The 14,460-nt window shown below is 47.0% G+C and overlaps 1 protein-coding gene across 4 annotated transcripts in view; it reads right to left on the reverse strand.

Annotated features, from left to right (window-relative positions):
* OTOF (otoferlin) overlaps positions 1-14,460 on the reverse strand; it is a 139,717-nt gene that overhangs the window by 77,721 nt on the left and 47,536 nt on the right. For all 4 annotated transcript variants that reach the window (XM_066611991.1, XM_066611992.1, XM_066611993.1 and 1 more), the window contains exons 4-5: positions 13,700-13,799; positions 11,314-11,498 (exon numbers count right to left, since the gene is read on the reverse strand). In XM_066611991.1, the coding sequence (XP_066468088.1) occupies positions 11,314-11,498; positions 13,700-13,799 (285 nt within the window). The remainder of the gene's footprint in view (positions 1-11,313; positions 11,499-13,699; positions 13,800-14,460) is intronic.

Genomic DNA, 14,460 nt, shown 5'->3' on the forward strand with positions numbered 1-14,460 from the left:
ATAAGTGTTTGTCTTGTTGGAGCCAAAACCTGTCACAAGCTAAATAACTGATGAGGTTTAGAACATTGTTGGAAAAAATGGAAAGGCATTGGTTTGGATGTGGAAATATCCTCTATTGTCTTAACCTTGTCAGACTTTTAAAAATTTAGCCACAAGAAGAAAAATAAATATTCCTGAGCAAAAGCCAAGCCTCAAATCTGATTGTGTAGGAGTTGTGGCCAGGAGATACAGATTCACAGACTCCCTCTGAACCACAGTACACCTGTAGGCAAATGGAGTTCATCTATCACATTTTACAAACAGATATGAGATGGACTCAAGAGTAATGCAGAATTGTCTCAACAAGGATGAACATTAGAAAGGTTGCACAGCACTCGCAAATCCCCCCCCCCAAATTCTCTGTGAATGATTAAGAAACACTGCAAGTCATAGTCTTCCCTCCAGTCGCTCTTGTTTCTGTTCATGCACCACTGCACACCATATTTACCTTTCATAGTCTTCTCCATCTTCTCCCAAACTGGTTCATTTATATAAACAAATACAGAAATGGAGTTTAAATAAAACTGCTTGCATTAAAGGGAGACATTATTTCGTCTTGGTATTCATTAATGCTTGTGGTTTAACCCATGAGCAAACACACACACCAAATATAAATTCAGGTGTGAACACTGCTGTTTAGGGATGATTGAGGTTAAATCCTTTGGTCACCTAAGTGTTTTTCGAATACAATCAGGACTCAGCATTCCACTTCTGGCCCTCCTAGATCATAGAGAGGATCACAGAGAGGCCGTAGTGTCTGCTGTACATGCTCGACTTTCAGGCTGTATGGCAGGACTGAGAGGCAGGAGCAGGGTGTGAGATTTGTTTAGATTACGGAATTACAGAGCTACCCTCCTGTAATGCATAAATATGAATGTGGAAGGAAGGAAGGAAGCCACAGGTGGGAATTATCACTCAAAGAGGAGTCCAGCATGAATGAGTCTATAAAGTGCCACAAAAGGAGACCAAAGGAAGGCAGCAAAGTCAACTCCACTTCACTGCAAATGCACAAGAGCACACATACTACCTGCTGAATCAGACCTCAGTCTACATCATCCAGTGCCATGTCTCCTGGGAATCTCACAAGCAGGGTATGAAGGCTTCATTTGTCCCCAGCACCCAGTCATGAGAGAGACTGCCTTTCCATGTGGAAATCTCCTTTGGCTTCCACTCATGATGAAGCTTCCTGGCACAGAGGCAGACTAGGGGTCCCTCGAGCTTTGCATTGTCTCTTCTGACTGACAGCAGCTCCCAGGGTTTCAGGCAGGGGGATCTGCCCCTAAATGGCTAATTCACCTTTCTGAAGCTTTTCTCTATTGCTTGATTTCAATAGATTTAAAGTCTGTTTTTAAATTATGCTGTTAGCAGTTCTTACAGTCCCTGCAAGGATGGGAGGGTAGAACATAAATGTTTTACATAACAAGATACCTGCAAATTGTAGACTGTACCCTGATCACGGAATTGGGTTTACTTGGTGCACAGTGTATGCAGCCCCTAAATATAATCCAGAAAGCTAGTGAGGGGCAAGAGGAAATAGTTTCACGCATAATGATCTTCTCATGTAGTACAGATGGGGGCCCTGCTCAGCAGAAAGCTGGAATGCTGATTAATCACTGGGACTACATTTCGTAACTGATGCTTTGAGTCTCTGCTGCATAGACACAAAAGTGCTTGATCTTTGTTTTCCAATTTGGCAGTCTAGGGCTGCAGTTTGAGCACAGCTGGCCTAGAATCAGACCCATCCCTGAACACAAAGGGATGAACCAAACATATTGAAGAAAAACACAGCAGTCCCCTTGCAGGGATGAGCTGCTGATCTGCCAGGGCCCTGCAGTGCCATTTATAGATTATTTTCATGCCAGGGTTGTTTGGTTTTCCTCCCAGTGGGAGAAAAAATTAGCTGATTAATGAGACATCTTTTCCAAAGATGTTGGAAGTGCAAGCAGTAAATGCCTCTTTCGTGAAATCTGCAGGCAGTGCATCTCTGGCTGCCGGTGTTGGGGCTAGCTGGACGAGGTGATTGTCTCCTTGCACAGTGGATATCATACTGATGAAGCACTGACATCATGGCAATGACGCAAAAACTTCACAGTGACATCAGGATGCCTCACAACTGGTTGTGCTGATGTTTTCATGGGCACTGAAGGTGCTACTGGGAGGGGCTACACCAGTTGCTTTGCCAAGATGGCTTGGCATAAGGCTTTTGTTGTGCTGGCATCAGTGCGCCATCAGCATAGCATTGCCAGGACAGCCTCAGGATATACAGACATTGCATCATAATTGGATTGGACTTTAAGGCTGCAATTCTAAACATGCTTACCGGGAAGTAAGGCCCATTGAACCAATTGAACTTATGTCTGAGCAGACATGCTTAGGATTGTGTTATATCTCAGCTAAACATAGGAGTTTCAACAAATTCCTGATATGCCTGGATGATAACTTCCTCCTCCAGAAGGTGGGGAAAGGAACTGTCTTTGACTTGGTCCTAACCAACAGGGAAGAATTGGTCAAGAAGGTTAAAGTAGTGGAAGTGACCCTGAAATGCTGGAATCCTCAATCTTATGGAAGCGAAGGGCTTGCATAGTGAAATCTGTGCCTTAGATTTCAAGAAGACTGATTTTAATAAGCTCAGGGAAATGTTAGACTAATGTTAGGATGTAATGTAATGTAAATGTTAGGACTAATGGGAAAGTTCCTGGAACTCCTGAGTAAGTTACTACATGCACAATCAAAAACAATTCTGATGAGGAAGAAAAGGGAGAGACAGATTAGGACTACCAGGGCCCAATCCTATTCAACTTTCCAGCACTGATACAATGATAGTGCAGCCCTGAGGTAGGGGAACAAACATTTCCTTGCCTTGAGGAGGCCACCGTGACTCCCCTACCCTACCACATGATGCAGCACACACCCCATTGGCATGGCTGCATCAGCACTGGAAAGTGGGATAGGATTGAGCCCACAGATGGTTAAAACTACCTAACTCGTCTAAATGAATTCAAGTCATTTGGACCACAAGACTGCACTCTAGAGTACTGAAATACTTGCTGATGCACGCTCAGAATCTCAGTCAATTACCTTTGAGCAGGAAAGCAAAAGTGCCACAAAACTGGAGACAGACTAATATTGTTCCAATCTTTAAAGGGGAAAAAGGACTGAAGTCAGATCATTCTGACTTCAGTAGCATGAAAGATATTAGAACATATTATAGAGTAGTCTGTGCAAATCTTGATGTCAGGGCAGTGATTACTAGAAGCCAATATGGATTTGTCAAAAATAAATCTTGCCAGACAAGCCTCATCTCCTTTTTGATCAGGTTACTGGACAGTGAGAATGCTGAGGATGTACTTTACCTTGATTTCAGTAAAGCATTTGACATGGTTCTCCATGATATCTTCTCTACTGCACCAGCAAAATAAAGGCTATGGTACAACTATTATAAGGATTCACAACTGGTTGGACAACCATACACAAAGAGTGCTTGTAAACGGCTTCTTATCAGTCTGGAGGATAGTTTTGAGTGGAGCACCCCAAGGTTCTGTCTTGGGTTTGGTTCTCTTCAATGTTTTATCACAGTTGCTGATGACACTAAACTGGGCTGAAATTAACAAAATGAAGTACAACACGGGCAAATACAAGATTCTGCACTGAGGCAAAACACATCAAAGACACAGGTATAGAATGGGTGATACCTGGTTTGGCAGAACAGCATGTGAAAGGGATTTTGATGTTGCAGTGGATCGTAAGCTGAACATGAGTAGGCAGCGTGGCATGGTGGGAAAAAAGACTAATGTGATTTTGGGTTGCATTAGCAGAGTCATAGCTTTCAAGTCCCAAGACACTGTGGTTCCACTTTAGTCTGCACTGGTCAGACCTCATCCAGTGTACTGTGTCCAGTTCTGGGTGCCACATCTTAAGAAGGATGCAGCCGACCTGGAGCAGGTTCAGAGAAGGGCAAAAAGGATGGTCAAGGGTGTAGAAAACAAGTCCTATGATGAAAGGCTGAGAAAGCTTGGAATGTTTAGCCTGGAGAAGAGAAGGCTGGGGGCAACATGATACCACTCTTCAAATACTTGGAGGGCTGCCATATGAAAGAAGTCAAAGATTTGTTCTTCGCTGCCCCCAGAGAGCAGAACTATGGGAACAGCAGTTTGACAGAGGAACCAGATACTGAGGAAAGTGGCAGGTTCTCCCAGAGGCTCAACAGGCACCTTTTAGACATGCTCTAGAGAAAATTTGCTTGCTTGTAGCAGGAGGTTGGACTAGATGAAGACACCTTCCAACTCTCTGATTATTCTCCACATGCCCCATTCCCTAAGAATCCTTGATGCACTGAGGCACAATAACTTAGATCTCCTCCCATTCTAGCTGTTCCCAGTACTCTAAGCAGTGTTTCTCAAACTGTGGGTTGGGACCCACTAGGTGGGTGGCAAGACAATTTCAGGTGGTCCCCCATTCATTTCAATATTTTATTTTGAATATATTAGACTTGATGCTACCATGGTCTGTGACTGCATTTGGGGAAATGTTACAGATCTGTACTTTGAACAGGCTACTCTGTATATGCTTTTAACAATGATAGTCAATGGGACTTACTCCTGGGTAAGTGTGGGTAGGATTGCAGCCTAGGATTGCTAAAAATTTTCCTGCTTGATGATGTCACTTCAGGTCATGACATCACTTCTGGTGGGTCCTGACAGATTCTCATTCTAAAAAGTGGGTCCCGGAGCTAGATGTGTGAGTACCACTGCTCTATAGTGTTGAAGTTCATCGTATGAAAAAGATTCATCCCACGTGCATTTGTACTTCATTACACCACACTGTACACTCTTGGGAAGGGTTTACACAAATAAGAGAAATCTCACTACAAGGTGAGAAGTCTCTATAATCAGACCATGTTCTGATAAACAATAACACCTCACCCCCATCCACCCCCATGAGAAGCACAGATAAATTTTCATTTTGTGTTTGGATTCACCATGTGAATTGGTGAATTGGTTTGGATTCATTCACCATGTGAATCTGCATTTATGAGAACATGTGAACCACCTCATGGTGAGATCTCCTGGGAGGAATGGACTGTGTAAACCCCATCCTTGTCTCCAGCACAGCAACCCACACAGTAGGCCCAGGTGCAGCTGGACCCTGTACCTGGCATTGAGGGAGCCTTGGCTGATGGTGTCTCCCTCACCGAGGAGTTCATCGTCACTGTGGTAATACATTTCATCCTCTTCTTGCCTACAGGAGTGAGTGGCAACACAGAGAATGCAGTTCTCTGGAGTTTCTGACACTCTGAGTCAGTGGAATGTAAGCCGCAGCCACCCCCACCCCGGGCTGTGCTCGGCTGCACAAGGAGACATGGCTGCCCAATTCTATGTTCAGCAATGATGTCATTTGCCAAGTGTCAGGATTCTGCAAGATACTGGCCACAGCTCAGGGGATAACATTCTCAGGGAAGGGTGGGAACAAGGGTGGTAGGAAGATTTAAGCAGAGGGAAGCTAGGGGACACAGCCAGCCTATCCATGAAGCCAAAGGAAATGGACACATCGGGCAGCAGATTGACAGAGGCACTTTAACCACTGAACCTTTGAGCATCATAGTTGGGGCCAGGAAGACCCTCTGTCTGTATCCCCTTCTCCAGCATCTTACATAAATAAACCCCATAAGCAGCACATCCTCAGGGCTCTGCTGGTTATTTCTGGTGAAGAAAGATGTCATTTTCCACCCCATTTGATGCAAACCCTCCCCCTTGGGAGGAGGTGGTAGGGGGTGGGGAGACCACTTGAAGTCAGGAGGGATTGTCTGTGGTTACAGGATCACCTGTACACACAATGAAATGAGCACACAATGAAATGAGAAGGAAGTTCAGCAAACCGAGCTCAGTTAGTATACTGAATGGGAGGTCCTGGATGGCCATTTAGTGAACATCTCGTAAAGTTCCAGTCGTGTGTGGCAGAGTGAGCTTATTCTGAGCCATCTTTAGGGCTGAGGGGATCTCTGGGATGACATTTGCAGGGAACACTCAGAGGTGCTGCTCAGGGAGGAAGTCCTCCCACTTGCCAATTCTCCCCTACAAATGCTTCCCCTTCCAATACATGCCAGTTTGGGAATTTGCATTTGCCAAGATGGTTTATCTGTACCGCCACCTTTCGTGACAGCATTTTTCCCTTTTCCTATACGGAGTGACCACCAGAGGGCACGATACACAAAACGAAGGTTTGTTCCACAGCAGCAGCAGCAGAATTCCTGAAAAAGATCCTGGGAGCTGCCTGGAGGCAGCAGAGCCTGAGTCACAATGCTGCAAAATGATTCTTTTCTCTCTCTCTCTCTGGCTTGGTCCCAAATCCTGGACTACCTGGGAGTTTGCTTTGGCTCGGGGAATCTCCGAGATGCCTCCTACACTTTTCATTCCGTGGGTTATCTGTAAACTCCACAGACCTTCTGTATAATCACCACAGGCTCATGAAGCAAACCTCTGCAATGACCAACAGGAACGTTGTGACAACTGCTTTGGAGTCTATCTATTTCACTACGGTCAAACTCCACTGTGCCCAGAACTGGACGTGTTCCAATAAACAGATTCCTTCAATCCTTTCTACCCAGAGATGCCACAACATGTCTATACCTACACAAATGAAAACTGTTTTCTCCCAAGAGAACTGAAGGGCTGAACCTGTATCCTTGAGGAAGCTTATCTATGTGTGCATTCCTGTTGTTGCAGCTGACTGCTGAGCCAGTCAACCTTGTGCTGCTAATAAAATAAAAGGGGAGAGAAACTCCCTTTTCCCTGTAGCTGTTGGAGCAAAACCACCCGCCCAGCCAGTGACTGGAATCTTAAAAGTGAAAGTGGTTTGGGAGATCATGGGAGCTAAAGAGAGGGGTTTGGGCTAGGAGAGAAGCAAGGACTTTGTCTCTTGCCCAGATTTTAAGCAGTGCCTGAACAAAACTTGGGGCCTCTTTGCAGTAAGCCCCTAGAGCTGAATCCAGGCTTGAGACTGCTGAGCCTCATTGGCACCACTGGAGCCCAAGGACTGGGGCCTTACACTGCCAGAATCCTAGTTCTGGCTGTGTGTGGCCCTTTATGTTGGCAACCTTCAGTCTCGAGAGACTATGGTATCGCGCTCTGAGAGGTGGTTCTGGAACAGTATCTAGTGTGGCTGAAAAGGCCAATTCGGGAGTGACAATCCCTTCCACACCGGGAGCAAGTGCAGTCTGTCCCTGGTCTGTCTCCCTGGCTATGGGCCTTCCTTCTTTGCCTCTTAGCCTCAGACTGTTGGCAAAGTGTCTCTTCAGACTGGGAAAGGCCATGCTGCACAGCCTGCCTCCAAGCGGGCCACTCAGAGGCCAGGGTTTCCCATCTGTTGAGGTCCACTCCTAAGGCCTTCAGATCCCTCTTGCAGATGTCCTTGTATCGCAGCTGTGGTCTACCTGTAAGGGCACTTTCCTTGCACGAGTTCTCCATAGAGGAGATCCTTTGGGATCCGGCCATCATCCATTCTCACAAAATGACCGAGCCAACGCAGGCGTTTTACAACAGCATTAAAGCCGGGCTGCCATTGCACACTTCCAGGCCACTGCCACAAATGGTGCAGCAATGGCACCAAAAGCCTCCATCAGCGCCAGTAAGTTAGCAGCAGAGGCTTGTTGGTATTGTGAGGGGGTGGGCCAGGGGGAGTTTCAGGATGGACAAGTAAGAACAAGGGGCTGGGAGGGGGAGGAAGGATCCTCTCCCCTCTTCTCCAGGCCACCCTTCTGCTTCTCTCTCTTTGGAGATACACCAGCAAAATGGCTAGCATAGGTCCAAGGAGACACACAGGCAACTGGGCAGCCTACCAGGGGATAAGTAAAAATATTTTGACTTGCCCCCTACTGGCTGTTTGATTCCCCACCACCAGCACTGGATGTAGCATGTGCTCCAGTAAAGCTGCATTAGCACCAACGGTGGGGGGGGGGGGAATTGAGCAGTTATTTTATTTTAAAACATCTCAGTCCCTCCTTTCTTGCATATCAGGGCAACCCCAAGTGGCTTACAACGGATTAAAAGAAGTAATAATAATAAAAAACAAAACAATGCAAATAAAACAAAGCTAATGCAAAAGGCAGCTTAAGACTAAACCAAACACCACAAGAGAAAAGTCACTGCTGAGCCACACTTCCATCAAACATCACTCCTAGCAAAACACCGAACAGAACAGCTAAATCTGAACATGTCTCCTGAAGGCAGGGCAGGTGCCAAGCAGACTTCCATGGGGAGGGGATTCCACAAGGTAAGCACCCCCACCAGAAAGGCCCTGCTTCAAGAGGATAACCACCATGCCTCCAAAAGCAAAGGCACCCTGAGCAAGGCCTGATATGAGGACTAGTGTGTAGAGGGAGGTGCACATGGAGAGAAAAAGTTTCCTCCTTCAGGTTTCCCAATCCCAAACCATTTATGGCTTTACAGGTCACATAAGGCACTTTGAACTGAGTCTGAAAACACATTGGTAGCCAAAGTCATCCACAGACAGTGGCGGTGATGCAATCCCACCAAGTAACCAGGTTAACAACGTGACAGCTGCACTTTGTACCAACCAAACATCCAACCATTTTTTTGAGGCAGCCCCACGTTAAGTGCACTGCAGTAGTCCAACCCAGAGGTGTCCAGAACATGGATATCTGTAGCTAGATCAGGTCAGTTTTAGCTGGCGAATCAGCTAAAGCCCCAGATTGTGAACCTGCTCTGAAAGGGGAAGCACCAGCCCATCCAGGACAGCCATCTTGCAGTTCAGTGGGATACCCAAGTAACAGCACTTTCATCTTGCCTGGATTCAGTTTCGGCTTGTCCTCCCCCATTCAGTCCTGTACACTGACAAACGTTGGTTCACGGCCTCTACCACTTCCCTGAGATCAGATGAAATCATGAGATAGAACTGATTGTTTTCAGCACACTGATGACTCTGCAGCCCAAATCTCCGGACAACTTCACTTAGCAATTTCATCATATAGATGTTATTAGCACAAGGAACAAGATGAACCTTATGGAACTCCCCAAGGCAAGGACCAGGGGGCCTCATTGAAGTCCCCCTGTCACCATCTAATGGACTCTGTCCTTGAAACAATTGACAAAGAATTCCTAAGATTTGAATGCATGATTCCAGAAACTCCCCACTCTCCTGATCTGGGTGAAATGAAACAGTGCTTGGACCCCCTAATCGAGGATTGCTGGGCCATGCTACAACTAGTACATGATTCTCTCTATAGCTGTACATTGTGTCCCTGCCGGGCAACAAGAAACGTAACGTATTGATCTGCGAGGTTGTGCTACAGCTCCAATTAGACACCTCAGCCCCGTTTCGTGCAGCAAATTGGCTATTTACTGTGGCACTGCCAGACCTCCACAAGGGTCATCACTCCATGATCCCCAATAAGCAATAGTGCAGACTGTTTGTTAGCTTGCAAAGCTAAAAGTATAGATGGATACATCCCAAGGGAGGATTGATTCTGATTGGCTGCACAAGAACAAATGAGCTGGGGAGGCAAAGCCAGGACCGCTCATATGCATGCTGCATTCAGAGACACATGAAAACAATCATCTGCTACCCTAGCTGGCTGCAGGGTACCCAAGATGTACCCTGTCTGGTTCATTGCAATGATCCTGGAACCCAAACTTCAGGATTCCTAGGGGAGGTTGTGCAAAAGGATGGCATGGACAGTTCCAGAGAAAAGAAGGAAAATGTGTGTCTTCCAAGACAATCAGGTTGGACTGTCCACTGCAAACACAGTGCTGTCTACACTTTCTAAAGTGGATCAGAGGACAGAATTCGTGCGTTCTTATTCATTGTAAAGAAGAAAGAATACAGTTCCCCATATGCCCTTTGTTGTAAAGAGGGTGGAAGAAGCTGCATCAGCTGAAGTTCTGTTTTCTGCTCAAATATGAAAGAACCAGGATTCCTGTCCACCCCAGCATCTAATCGTGCTGGTGCTCACGCAAATAATTAATATGAATGGATGCAGCAGAAGTTGTAGGCGTTGCAGGAGAATCAGTGGCTGCACTAAATCCAAGACAAAACAATCACCATTTGAAAGTCTCAAAACCAAGAGTCAAAGTCTTTTGGAACTGTGCCAAGTCAAAGAGAAAGCCCGTTGCTCATTGGGGCTGTGTCGCCAGAACTTTATTTATCCCTCCTCCTCTGCTCCCCCCCCCCCAGGGACCCAGGAGAGGGAGGAGGGAAGGATGTTGCCAGGGTTGCTAAGCAACTGCAGCCTACTGTCCCCAACCCTGTGCAGATCAGGAGGTGGCTGATAGTTTACTCTACAATTGTCTATAGTGACAGGTGACACATGTTCACACACATACCCACACACATGCACTTCTCCATGCATTGGCTCAGAACAGGCTGAACTCTTCCCCCCAGAAAGAGGGAGACACCTGTTCTGAACCAATTCATCAAACTGAACCACAACAGTATCCAGTCCCTCCCCCAACCTCCTTCCACCCCACAACCCACCCACTTTCCTAGTGGTGCTCTGGCTCTGTTAGGAGAAAGGGGTGGGGGGAGATAAGGTAGTTAGGAGCACTAACAAAACAATGTCGTTGTCCCCTGTACTTTCAGCAACTGGCTCATTGTTGCAGCATCATCCCACCCCTAGCTGGTGGGTAAGTGAGAGTTGGAGACTCACAGGTGGGCAGTAAGGAGGCAGGGAAGAGTCAAGTTCCTGACAACCAAGCTGGAGAAGAATCTGGGTGCATATTCAGCAATGGAGAGGCACCAAGGGTCATGCTCTAAGACTTAAGAATCAGGAACGCTGCCAAGATGTCTCGCTGCCTAGCAAATGCTCCCTCCTTCCTTCTCATATGCTGCCAAGTCGGACTTTGGCGATGGCAATGAAATTGCATGATTTCATACAGTTCATGCCAGTTAAGGGACACACACCCTTAACTTGCAGTCAAGCACCTTTTGGTGCCTGGAAAAACTGTGCCATTCCCTCAGAGGATGGGTAAGACCTGAAAATGTAACAACATACCTAGTCCAGTTGGGCAATGCACACGTTGCAGTATCTGCAACAGGGAGAGAGAGTAACCTGCTGCCAAAGAAAGCCTGTGACTTCATTGCTCACACAGGTTGTTTTCTTTTTTATCTACCTCTTTTGGACTCACATGTCAGAAAGAGAACGAACAGTTGCAGCCAGCCTGCCAGCCATGTTAGACAAAATGCCCAGCCTCATGAATCAGGCACTGTAATGAAAAAGGTGCGTGAAGGAAGTTGCATTGGGTGGCACATTTGAATTGTTACCTCCGCAGAGCCCTCTCGGCAGCGCTGGCCTTGCTGGGGGACTGCCGGTGGCCAGGAAGCAAGCCATCCGTCTCATAGGGGTTCCCCTCAGAACGCCCACTGGGACTCTCCAGGAACTCCTCATCATTCCAAGCTCCGACTGTGCCATCCATGGCCTGGTATCGAATCTCAATGGAGACGCTGGTCTGAAACAGAAACCACAGGTATGTGGGCGGACAGGTGGTTCGCTTCCCATTCCTCAAGGGCCAACAGCAGGTCACAATGTTGGGAAATCATAGAACCCCCAGTTACAATTACCCTCATCTTACCGGTTTGATCCCTAACTCCAAAAACTATCTTTATTTTTTATTCATACTGAAGCATGGCTGCTTCACCAAGTGGGGATGGCTGGCTTCCAGTTGTCTGCCAGCTAGCCAGGTCAATGGGCTGTCTCATCCCAGAGCCTCACAGTCCTCCACCTTTCTGGCAAATCCCTCCTGGCCCACAGCCAGCACGGGTGAGCTGTCATGGCATAGTATGGGGGCCCCAGTATGAGTGGGGCTCCTTCCTATGGAGAACCAGGCCCAGAAGTTGCATTTCTTGTTTCTGGGGCTTCCTCTCAACAGGTGGGGCCTGGCTCTGCCCAGAAGTGGGAACAGGTCCTGGGTCCAGCTGGCCGCACACTCTGGACCTGAGCTATGTCACCACTTCAAGGGTTCTCTCCTTTGGATTTTCTGCCCTGTGCTGTGGCATGTAGGAGCTGGGGACAAGGACAAACCTTCCTTGATCCCATCCAGCAGCAGGCCTTTTCTTCTTCCTGACTCTCCCAACATTTCATAACAGCCAGTATGCCTTTCACAGGAGATCAGGCAAAATCTTTGGAGGATTCTGAAGCCTCCCTTGTGGCACTGTCTAGATTGAAAGTCCCCTGGGAAAGGGATCTGGATTCTCCTGCCTTGTTAAGTGCCATGAGCAGGAGCAGCACTAAATAATATTAATTTCATATGAGGAAAGCAGCAGAGAAGTACAACAATAACCACTGCCACAACAACTGTGAGCCATGACTGCATAGCGGAACATCCAGGAACACCAGTTGCTGGAGAGCATCAGTGCAACTCATTCATGCCCTGCTTGGGAGCTTGCCCAGAACCATCTAGCTATCACCTGTTGGACACAGGATGCTAGGCTTGATGGTTCTGGTTTGATCTTGCTCATCCCTATCCTTTGCAAAATTGTGTCCCATCCCCAACCGCTTTTAATAACAATTCCTTCTCTCTGCCTATATTAAATGCAGGTTGCTTGAGCTGCAGCACAAACAGAAAAACACAAAAGCCAGGAGGAATTTTGTTAAATTCCCTGCTTTTGAGTGGTTGCCATGGTGACTGCATAGGGGAGTCCAATGTGTTCTGCATTTCCTTACTGATACATGTGAGGGTCTGCCAGACCCCCTGATTTTGATAATTTGACAAACACCCAGGGGCTGAGAAGATGAGTACCATGAAACTCATCAGCATTCCAAAACTCCTGGCTCTATTGGGATGTAGAAACACCAGTTAGACTAGGACCTGGGTTTAAATCTCCACTTGGCCACAAACTTATTGAATCACCTTGGACCAGTTAACAACTCTCAGCCCAGGAAGGACAAAAGGGGAAAGGAAATGCATGAATGCCACTGTGCACTCCTTTGAAGATGGGCACGATGGAAATATAGTAAATTATTCAATACTTCCTGAAGTGAGCTTCCTGAAGGATAAACCATAAACAGCAACTGTGTACTTGATGCCAGTAAGTCCAAATGACATTTCCACATTGCAATGTGGGGGGGGGGGTGTCCTGAGGCACCAAGACTCATGTCTATCTGCCTCTCAGTCCAATCCTAAGTATGTCTACTCAGAAGTCTTCTGTTTAGCTCAATGGGCTTACTCCCAGGAACAAGAGGATGATTGCAGCCTCTTGCTTCTCTGCAGTTCACCAGCAGAGGGCGGTGTTGGTGTTTGGAGTTTAGAGCAGCAGAGGCCTGGTGGGACCCGGACCTGGAGAGTTTGCAGTAAGAACTTTTTATGATTCCAGGATTTTGGCACGACAAGTCTTCTGTAAATTAGATGTTCTTTCACCAAATTGGCAAGCTCTATTCTGCCACACGGAGGTCAGGAGCGAGGACAACACGCCATCCAGCTCCCCCTCACAGACACGCGTGTTCAAAGAACACCCAAAAAGGATTTCTCCCCCCAACAGAAGCTGAGGATCCATCTATTCTCTTGGTTCTCCAATCACACAGGAAAGCCTTCACTGTGAGAAGCAACAGAACCCAAAACAGTTCACCGACCTGGTTTTTTAAAAATGAGCACAGAGCAATTCGCCTTTCAGCAGAAAGCTCCCACATGGTGCTGAGACATGCGACATTTACCCGAATGGCAGCATTGTTGTCGTCGATTAGCGTGTCCGTCACCTCCAGCAGCTTTTCTTCCACCACCTTCTGCAAAACCATCTGAAAAGTTCCAATGAGTCTAGGAGGAAGCAGAAAACACCAGTCAGGAACTTGGGAGATGTGGCAACTGGCCTCCTTCTGAAGGCTGCCAAGGCACCTGCCAAAAACTTCTCTCCGGCATCACCTGGCGCCACATACTGAGGCAGGCCCTTGGTCCCTCTCACTGGCATTGCTGACTCTGACTGACAGCAGCTCTTCCCAGCTCGAGGCAGGAGTTCTTGCTCTTCTCCAATTCTGCTGCTGCCTGAGATCCTCTCACCGGAGGCTTGGGGCTGGGACTTTCTGCCTGCAATAGCTGTGGCCCTTCCCCAGGGAGTCAGCAAAAGAAATCACAGATCTACAAAGACCTGGTGGGAGATGTGGAAGCATCCTAGGAAACACGGTAAAGCAGTGTTTCTCAAACTGTGGGTTGGGACCCACTAGGTGGGTCATGAGCCAATTTCATGTGAGTCCCCATTCGTTTCAATATTTTATTTTTAATATGTTAGACTTGATGCAACTATGGTATGTAACTGCAGTTGGGGAAATGTTACTGATCTGTACTTTTAACAGGTTACTATTTGTATGCTTTTAACAATGATAGTAAACAGGACTTACTCCTGGGTAAGTGTGAGTAGGATTGAAGCCAAGGATTGTTAAAAATTTTCCAGCTGAATGATGTCACTTCTGGTCATAACATC

Source organism: Tiliqua scincoides, chromosome 1 (assembly GCF_035046505.1).
Source record: "Tiliqua scincoides isolate rTilSci1 chromosome 1, rTilSci1.hap2, whole genome shotgun sequence".
NCBI classification, from domain to species: domain Eukaryota; kingdom Metazoa; phylum Chordata; class Lepidosauria; order Squamata; family Scincidae; genus Tiliqua; species Tiliqua scincoides.